The sequence below is a fragment of the Lichenostomus cassidix genome, chromosome 5 (genome assembly GCF_008360975.1).
Source record: "Lichenostomus cassidix isolate B80296 chromosome 5, HeHo_3.0, whole genome shotgun sequence".
In the NCBI taxonomy this organism is placed as follows: Eukaryota; Metazoa; Chordata; class Aves; order Passeriformes; family Meliphagidae; genus Lichenostomus; species Lichenostomus cassidix.
This window is the reverse complement of record NC_139486.1, coordinates 9,645,035-9,654,072: the sequence shown is the minus strand read 5'-3', so window position 1 is coordinate 9,654,072 and position 9,038 is coordinate 9,645,035. Positions and strand designations below refer to the sequence as shown.

At 48.6% G+C, this 9,038-nt stretch overlaps 1 protein-coding gene across 2 annotated transcripts; it reads right to left on the bottom strand.

Annotated features, from left to right (window-relative positions):
- Positions 1–438: 438 nt before the first annotated feature.
- Positions 439–8,527, bottom strand: CKB (creatine kinase B). 2 transcript variants are annotated; one of them, XM_085061274.1, is made up of 8 exons: positions 8,371–8,527; positions 7,258–7,470; positions 5,990–6,144; positions 4,926–5,058; positions 3,858–4,029; positions 2,282–2,405; positions 1,381–1,570; positions 439–799 (listed from the first exon to the last, which is right to left on the bottom strand). In XM_085061274.1, the coding sequence occupies exons 2-8, from the start codon at positions 7,448–7,450 to the stop codon at positions 621–623; spliced, it is 1,146 nt and encodes a 381-aa protein (XP_084917400.1). In that variant the 5' UTR covers positions 7,451–7,470; positions 8,371–8,527; the 3' UTR covers positions 439–620. The 2 variants fall into 2 exon arrangements, with proteins under 2 accessions (XP_084917400.1, XP_084917401.1); XM_085061275.1 differs by lacking the exon at positions 7,258–7,470 and adding an exon at positions 6,626–6,813 and having other exon boundaries at positions 8,371–8,480.
- Between the last annotated feature and the right edge of the window lie 511 nt (positions 8,528–9,038).

The window sequence follows — 9,038 nt, the reverse complement described above, 5'->3', positions numbered from 1 at the left end:
CCAGCTCAGGGTCAGTAATACCATGGGCTGTAGCTGACCTGAAAGCCTTGCCCTGCAGCCCCCAGAGGGCCCCTCTGAGAAGAGCAGCCCTCAGTACACAACCCCATCTCCCCTCCCTCACAGGAGTCAGCCTGGCTTGCAGTACTGAGGATAATGACAGTTTACAGTTGGCATGAGCAGATGCACAAGTCAAAGCCTTGGAGGTAGGGCATGTTTGCAGTGACTCATGTTTAACACTAGTTCTTCAAATTTACAGCAACTACAATCAAGTTAAAAGGTTCAACTTTTGAAACTGCTTTAACAACATTTCAACTCAGCTGGTCTGCAGCAGCACACTCAGAAAGACGTGCTTGCACACAAAACCAGACCATCTAGCATAACTATGAAAACCAAGCCACTTAAATCTCAAAGACATTCAGTTAACGTATCTAAGACATCTCAGGCCAAACAATAGTTTATTTCGTTTTCAGCAACATCTCAACCATCAAAAAAATAAACTCTAACACAGATGGATGGAAGACTTCTCTACAGTGTAACTAAGTGGGCTCTGACCCCAAGGGTTTGAATTGGAGTGACATTTTATTCATCCAATAAGTTAGGAAGCATGAGAATAAAGTGCTTTATTTCTGAGCTGGCATGAGGTCATCAATGGACTGGCCTTTTTCAAGACGTTTCTCCATTTCAATGAGAAGCTTCACACCATCCACCACCATCTGCACCAGCTCCACCTCAGAGAAGCCAAGACGATCAGCATTGGAGACATCAAACACTCCTCCAACAGCAGCTGTGTCCACACCACCTGCAGCAAGAGATTCAGTTACAACATTGACCTCAGCTAGAGCAGGTGAGTCCACCTTTCTTCGCACCCTAGACTGAGGCAGGGACACAGCAGGACCATTCCCTAACAAGCTGCCACTGGTGCCTCCTCCTACATGCAGGAAGATAAAGCCATGTATGACTGCCAACATGAACCACAGAACATGCCACTAGGCCAGCTCTTTATTCTTCTGACCCATGAGCAATCTAACGTGAGGTCACAAGCACACACTGGAGCCATCTCCTAGCCAGAAGTTAAACCAGAATTCCCGTCTTTGCTTATAATGGGAACAGCTGCCACCAGGTCCACCTGATCTGGTGCTAAGAATGACACACAGAACATTAACTAGACAGCCAGACACAGTACAAGCAGAGCACAGGCACCCTCAACTCCTCCAATATACAGTTTCAAGGCTTTGTTCTCTCCTTGTGCTTACAAGGGTACCTTTTGGATGGTGTAACAGGCACTGATAGTGTAAACCAAGACATGGCTCTGGACATAACCAGGCTTCTGCTGGTGTCTTAGGGCAGACTGACTCAGCTATCAATGTTATCAACTCTCACCTGTGCCTCGTTTCTGCAGACGAAGCTTCTTGAGGACTTCTCCAAATTTCTCATGTTTCCCAAGGTGTGGGATCTTGATGTGCACACCAGCACGGAGCCCTGTTCCAAGGTTGGACGGGCAGGTCAGGATGTAGCCCAAGTGTGGATTCCACATGAACTCGTAGTTTTTGGCCTTGAAGAGAGTTTCTATCTATAAATAGAAAGAACGAATGTTTAGAGCTTGTTCTCTGCCTTAAGACTGTAGGACATCCATTAGTGCTCACGTGCAGCTTTTGTCACCCAGCAACAGCCACAGCACTCAGAACAGCTATTTCAGCCACCTAAGCTCCCTCCCTATAGAAAAAAGGGCCACCAACAAGGGGCTTTCAAGGCCTTTATCTTGCTCCTAGCAGTGAGAGAGGCTAAGTTTAAAAACTATGCTTCTTATGTCTCTATCTGCTGGGAAGCTGGATTTAGTACATGTCAAGCTGGCACATCTCTTAGGATCAGGAAAGGGGCCTGTAAAGCTTAAGATTATACTAAGACCAGAAGCAGAGAACAGCATCCAGTCTAAAAACTTGAACCCAGCTTTGCCCATCCACATTCAAACAATTTCACCCCAAGGTCTCTCAATGCTTTAGAGAACTATGTAGAATTTCATTAAATTACAGAAAAAACATTTGGATAATGGTGCCACCACATCAAGAGGACATATCCTAGATTTCACAGCCACAAGGCTTTTTGCCAATATGGGCATTTTGGAGCCCTCACAGCTCTGGACCTCATCAGGGTGTTTCCAGAGATACAGGCCATGAAACACAACCATGCAGGACTCCCAGAGGGGGCTTGGAAATTGCATTCTCAGCTCTACTCAGAGAACAATATATCATTTGAGCCTACAGCTCAGACAATACTGATTTACCTTTGTTAGCCCATCACAGAAGCGGGTAAATACTTCCTTCATGTTGCCACCTTTCTGCATGGAAATAACTCTAAGGTGATCCTCCTCATTGATCCAAACAAGGAAAGTCTTGTTATCATTGTGCCTAGGAGACAAAGCAAGCAATTTGAAATGTGAGGTGCAAAAGTGAGGTCCAAATTGCTCATCACTGTAGCTTTTAGTTCAAGAGGCTCACTTAGCTGCTTCAACAAGATTGGTCCTCCTTTTGCCCACGCAGGACCTGAGTTAAGCTGGTAGATGTTACCCTGCTCTTTTCAAGAGGTAATTTGAATTGGCCTTTACAGAGTGAGTAACGACATGGCATTAGCAAGTCTTACAGTACCAAAACCTGAAACCCCCTCATCCCCCTAGCTCCTTTGTGGCCCCAGTTTACAAATTTAAGGTATTTCTTCTGCTCAGCAATTTGCAGAAAGGTCACCAACAGACTTTGAGGGAGCCCTATACAGTAACGTTTATAATGACACCATGCGTAATGAAGCCTTTTTAGCAGAATTTTGTCAGATTCTGTCAAACTGCACTTTGTACCTTATTGTCACTAGTGATATTAAATCAGGGCTCTTCAGAGATGCTATATAAAAATCTTTTGAACAATGAGCCCTTCTTGTCCCAGCTTGCAGCTGACAGCAAGTATTATCATCAGTGTTTATCACGCTGGTAATTTCTGAACTTGATTAGGATGAAAAATTAGCTAGTAGCCGAGGAAAGTTATTTATGCAGACAACACTAAGACATTACACTTCAATGCTGTAGATTAGTCATGCTCAGATGACAGCACTATCTGGTGCTGGCAATCTGCAGGTAGATGATGCAATCTTAAAGGTGACCTACAGAAACAAAGCGTGCTTCCTCTGGGTTGTACTGGAACAGCTGCAGTAATAAGACTGGAGCATTCCTGTTGATAAAAACCCAGCCCTTAGCTTACAAGGGAGCAAGTTAATTATGCTGCAGAAGCTCCCGAGATGCAGAGTTTTATGTAGGTGACCTACATCTAAAACAAGTAGAACCCTTCCATTCCACACCTCTGCATCAGTCAACTCCTGTCACTGAGTCTCTGGGGGTAGGGGGAAATCTTATCACTAGTACAGGTAAAGCCATACTAGTCCTGCACCAGTGAGTTTCTGCAAGCAACGTGAAGAGACTACACGGGAATAACTACACATCCACTCTGAACTAAGACAATGGTACAGTTTGTACCTCAAGTTACCCTCAACTCTTGTGGGAAGAGCTGAATGTAGTGGCACATCTACTCCTTTACAAGTGATCAACTTCCATAAGCTGATTCAGTTTTTGCCTGGTGCTTCACTAACCTGTTCTGGATGGGCAGGCTCTGGTTCCAGGCTAGCTAAGCTGGTGTGTTCTTACAATGTAAGAACACTTGTCCAAATTCTGCTGGTTAAGCTGCAACTTCCCCCACAGACATTTCTCACCACATTCAGTAATACAAGGTGAGAAGCTGCTATTTTGTCCAACAGTACGAGTCAGCACCAAAACTGCAAGACTTTGACTTCTATGACTGCTTCCTTGCAGACGTACTCACCAGATACCCCTGGCATCAGGCCAGTCTCGTGCCATCCCAGATGCCAACAGAAGAGGAGAAACTGGCTTGTCAAACAAAAAGTGGTCGTCAATCAGCTGCTGCTGCTCTGCATCGGTCATGTTCCTCAGAGCATAGTATTTCCCCTTGAGATCACCTTCCAGACTACCCAGAGCTGAAAGAGAGAGGCTCTTTTAGAATGGGACTAAAAGTGCTAGACTTTCCCAGCACTTTGGAGACCACACACAAACTATGGCAATGTCTGATCTGCTGGGACGGGTTCCTCCCTTGCTTTCATCTGCAATGGCAATGCCCTTGTGGCATTACAGAACCTGAGGCAGTATCAGATGATTTGTCTGCACCTTCCAGGCTTATACAAGTAGCCTTTGTTCCCTTATGTGCAGTATAGAATCGTTACTGCTGCTGAACTGTACATGTGGAGACTGCTTTTCTTCCAAGGAGAACCAAGGTTATGAATGTAACAAGCAGTATTATTCTAGTCAAGGACTGTTACCCCTGCCCTTGAGAGGTTTTGGAATAACTACACTGTCTCCAAAACTGCTCCTTGAGCACTGGGAGGCAATAGAAAAAAAAAAACAAAAAACAGCTGAGGAGTTTCACTGAAAACCAGGGATTATTCTAGTCAACTACAGACTGGAGCAAGACTACACCTCTAAGCAAGCTGAAGATTAATAAAACTCAATTAAAAGCAGCCACAAAATACTGCACCCCATGACTCAAGCCCTGTAGTTGCTACATACCTGTTACATTTCAGGTTTGAGCCCTGATGAACCAACCTCTTTCCCCACACACAGACAGAAGCTTTGAGATCAGCAGAGGTCAACTTAATGCAGTCCAACTTTCCTCTGCCATGTACTCTTGCTCTCAGCTACAAACTGCAATGCTGAGGCAGCTCTAAGGTAATGAGCCTTTTCCAGGGAAAGCTCCATGTTCAGACTAAGTCTCCAGGGAGGTGGCTTTTACCAAGTGCCTCCACTTTCAAAATGCAAAGGACACTTCTTGCGCAAAGGACTGAAGTTGCTTCCCTGATGCACCCAGCTCTCACTTTACCTTCAACAGAGAGCTTCTCGATAGCGCGCCTCTCTCCTCGACTGCAGTGCGGGGGAAGGCAGAATCCACGGATGCTTCTGCCAGTTCTGACACGGGAACTGAGCACGTAATTGGGATCCAGGTCATCACCTCCCTACAAGATTAGGAAACCAGTGAGTATAACCCTGTTACCAAAACACCTCCCCTAAATACATGCAGCTCCCATGCATTTAAGAATGCACTTTACACCTGAGGTATTGACTACTTTGCCCCGTAAGCCAGTGCCTCACTTCAGGACTATTTTCTTCAGCATTACATCAAGAATCCATGTAACATAACTCTTGCTCTGAGGCCAAGGCTACAGCTACTAAGTAGTCCTAGAAGACAGGGATATCACCAGAACATCAGTTTTACGTCCATTTCAGATTGTGGTCTGGGCTTCTGTTACCCCTTCAGATCTGCAATCTAGAGATATCAACACGAGGCAAAACCTTGTTCACACAGGAGTTTACTCTTGCAAATGACAATTATTCATTACCATTCTCCCAAGGCTCTTATTTTCAATATGACCTATACCTAGCCAATCAACATGGCATTTCCAAGACACCAGCTCCAAGAGTTTACAGTAACATCTGAAATCCACAAAATTATTATGAATACCTACTCTTAGCTGTAAAAATGTCTACTCTAAACCATTACACTATCAGCTGATAATTAAGATCCAGGATCAGACAGAAGAAAGTGTTTAAATTTCATGATAGTCCTTGACTCCTAGGACAGTGCTGTTTAGCTTGCCTACTACAGCCCACAGCTCATGGAAAGAAATACATACTGAAGGTGTTTGGCACAACCCATGCTGCAACAGCACCTGAAGCAAGCTCCTGCTGCACGCCAGCTGCCTGGCTGTACCTGGCCACTGATACCCTACAGCAGCAAACTCTTCAGGCTGATTGCACCACACTCACAGCCCAAGCGTCCATGCTTGGTGGAAGCAAGGGGACAGAGCCTAGGCAATCAGTTTAGGCAGCTGCCAACAACTTTACAGTCCTCAGACCAATAATGTGTAACTGATCAAAATTTTATACCTGCAGGTTATCAGCATTCAGGTCAGTCTTGTGCTGATCACTTGGTTTGTAGCCACCATGCCTGTCTTCAATAACTGGATCAAAGAGCTCCTTGAATACTTCATAGGATTCTTCATCACCAGCCACGCATCCTACTGTCATTATGAAAGGATGGCCTGGAGTGGTAATAAAGTCAGAAGAGCTAAGTTTGGGTGATGTTTGGCTGTACTCCAGTGCAGCACTAACCAGGCGAGTTCTTTAGTGGCAAGCCTAGTCACTTAGAAATCCATTCTTACACAGAAACATTTGGAGAGACCCTACATTTTACATTTCACCCAGTTAGTCAAATGCAGTGCTATGGAAACCCATAGCTGTTGTCATTAAACCATGCTCATTTGTCAAGCTTGGTTTAGGACAAATTTGCACAGCACATCTAATTTCACTAGCTATTTTAGATCACTGCATAGAACCTTATGTCTAAACCATCATGCTTTGCTGCAAACAAGCATGCTTTGCTTTTTGCTCCTTCTGCTACAGAGCTACTTTTCTGTAGTCTGCTCATAAATACCACTTCCACAAGATTAGTTTTAAGTCACCATATTCAAAAGCACCAGTTACTTCAGCTGGTTCACACGGAATAGTCTCAATGCATTTTACCAGGATTATCAACCCCAGTCTGAATGACATCATCCAGGGTGAAGCCACTGGGCGTGACTCTGTCTCTCAGTTTCTTGTATAAATCCAGGGTTAGAACTTTGGCCATGTGGTTGTTGTGGTTGCTCAGGTCCGGGTACTCCTCATCAGGAGGCAGTCTTTGATTATTTAGTTGGGCCATTTTGATATTGCTAGAGTAAAAATAAATACTGTAATGTTAACATGTAAATACATCTGCTCCCCCTTTTTCATAGAAGTGCTACAGAACATCACATAACCAGTCTGGAATAAGAATAGACCAGGATAGCCAGGTAAACCAATTTTTCCCCCCCCTTCCCCAGTTGAGTTATAATTAGAATGCATTTGGTTTGACTTTTTTTTTCTTTCCAGATTGAAAGTATTTAGCAGAGCAGTTACATAATTGAAGTGTCTGGGAATTGGCATGTCAGATCACAGCATGGAACACAGCTTGATGGAAACATGGCCTCCTAACAGAGCCATGCCTTTAGAGCAGTCTCTCAATGCTTTACAAGATTTGCCCCTCAGTAGCTCAAGAACTTTGGGTGCCATTGTCAAGAAGCACTTCCAGTCACGAGGGAGAACAGATCATTATGCAGACCTAACGATCCCATTACCTGGGTTGTCAACCCCAGTCTGGATGCAATCATCCAGGGTAAATCCACTGGGAGTCTGTTTATCCCTCAATTTCTCGTACAGCTCCGGGGTCAGCACCTTGGCCATGTGATTGTTGTGAGCTTTCAAGTCTGGGTACTCCTCCGCAGGACTGAACTTCATCTTCAGGAGATTGTGGCTGTTTGAGAATGGCATGGCTGACCCTACCGCAGTCACTAGGGGAGAGAGATGGGAAGCCTATCACTGGGGGCTTGCTAGCCTCCGGACCGCCCGGGGGAACGCCAGGCACCCAGAAGGTCACCTTGGCTCACGTTCCACCCGCGCCTTTCACACCTCTGCTGCTACACCACCTTCCAAAAGCGCCAAGAAGGAGGAAAGAAAAGAAGTTCTTCACGTCCACCACTCGTGCCTTGTCCCCATCGTCCCGGCCGCAGGGGCAGAAGCTCTCCCGCCCTCCGGGGCGCCGCCCGGGTGAGGGGACGCGCGCAAGGTCGCGCGGAGCGGCCGTTGCAGCAGCGGGCAGACCCCGCGTGCGGCTCCGGGGCAAGGGGAACGGCCGGGCCGCCGCGGGCTGGGGGGTGCTCGGCCCCGCGGGTGCCCCGGGCCGGCCGGCAGGTGAGCGGGGCGGCACCGCTGCGCCCCCGGTGCGCGGCCGCGCCTCCTCTCGCCGCTCCCGGGAGAGGGGATCCCGAGGAGCGACAGCGCCCGGCGCCTTCCACCTCCGCGGAGCCCCGGCTGCTCCCCAGCCGGGGAGGGGAGGGCAGCATCCAACAAGCCCTTACACAACAGACGGCTCCCTCAGGGGACCTGGACGGGGCGAGCGTATGTAACTACCCTGCTAAATACCGGGTTAATCTGGTTTTAGAGCCCAGCCAGCCCGGTCAGCACCTGCGCCGGTCGCCGCTCCTCGCGCTCCTCGCGCCCCCCGCCCCGGCTGAGCCCCTACCGCGCGCCGCCCCTCGCGCCCCTCCTCACTCAGCCGGAGCAGCTCCACCCCACACAGCGGGGGGGAGCAAAAAAAAAAAAAGAAAAAGAAAAAAAAGAAAAAAAAAAAATGAAAAAGCCAGCTCCTTTGTTTTAAGGCTGCAGAACGGCTCGGCTGCCCCGGGACTTACCGGGCGCTTCGCAGCTGTTAGAAGAACCTCCGCTCCGTGCACTGCACCGCCCCAGTCCGAGTGAAGCTCCAGCCAACCGCCGCGCCTCTTTTATCTAGAGCGGGAGCCGGCGCCCCATTGGCCGCTATTTATAGCCCATTCATTCCATTGGGCCGTGCGTCGGAGGGAGGGGCGGGCGTTGTGCCGCCGGCCGGGCCCGCGCTTGCCGCCATTTTGCTCGGCGTCGGGGAGGCCGGGTGGCGGTTGAGGGGCGCTCGGGGCTCTCGCGGCGCTCAGGCGGCCCCGGCGCCCACCGTTCCTACGAGCGTGAGGGCAAGAGTGCATCCCGTGTGCCGCCGGCCAGGGGCTGCCACCGCACACCAACGTGGCCGGTTGCCGGTTCACACCTTTGTCGACACCTTGGTTGAGGGTTCAAACGCGTTTGTGATAACGCACCATCCCAGAAATAAAGGTTATGTGGTGTGCGGACTGGCCGTGCCGTGTGCCTTGTGCGTGGCAGCTGCTCCCGAGCTGGCAGAACCCCCTGAGGCGGCTGCGGATGTGGCGCTCAGCCCCCGGCAGCCTGGTTCTGCAGAGGAAGGACCTGCACCTCGCCTCCAGCACCTGTGAAGCCGTGGGCTCGTTTTACAGTTTGATTTGAAAGGAAGTAGGGTGGTTGTGTAAATTGC

Excerpts from the sequence above, each read along its gene's own strand:
- CKB (XM_085061274.1), bottom strand. The coding sequence starts at position 7,450 with ATGCCATTCTCAAACAGCCACAATCTCCTGAAGATGAAGTTCAGTCCT. Across the intron at positions 6,145-7,257 it reads GACTGGGGTTGACAACCCAG|GCCATCCTTTCATAATGACA; the intron begins GTAATGGGATCG and ends TTACCACTCCAG. Across the intron at positions 5,059-5,989 it reads TGAATGCTGATAACCTGCAG|GGAGGTGATGACCTGGATCC; the intron begins GTATAAAATTTT and ends CTAATCTTGTAG.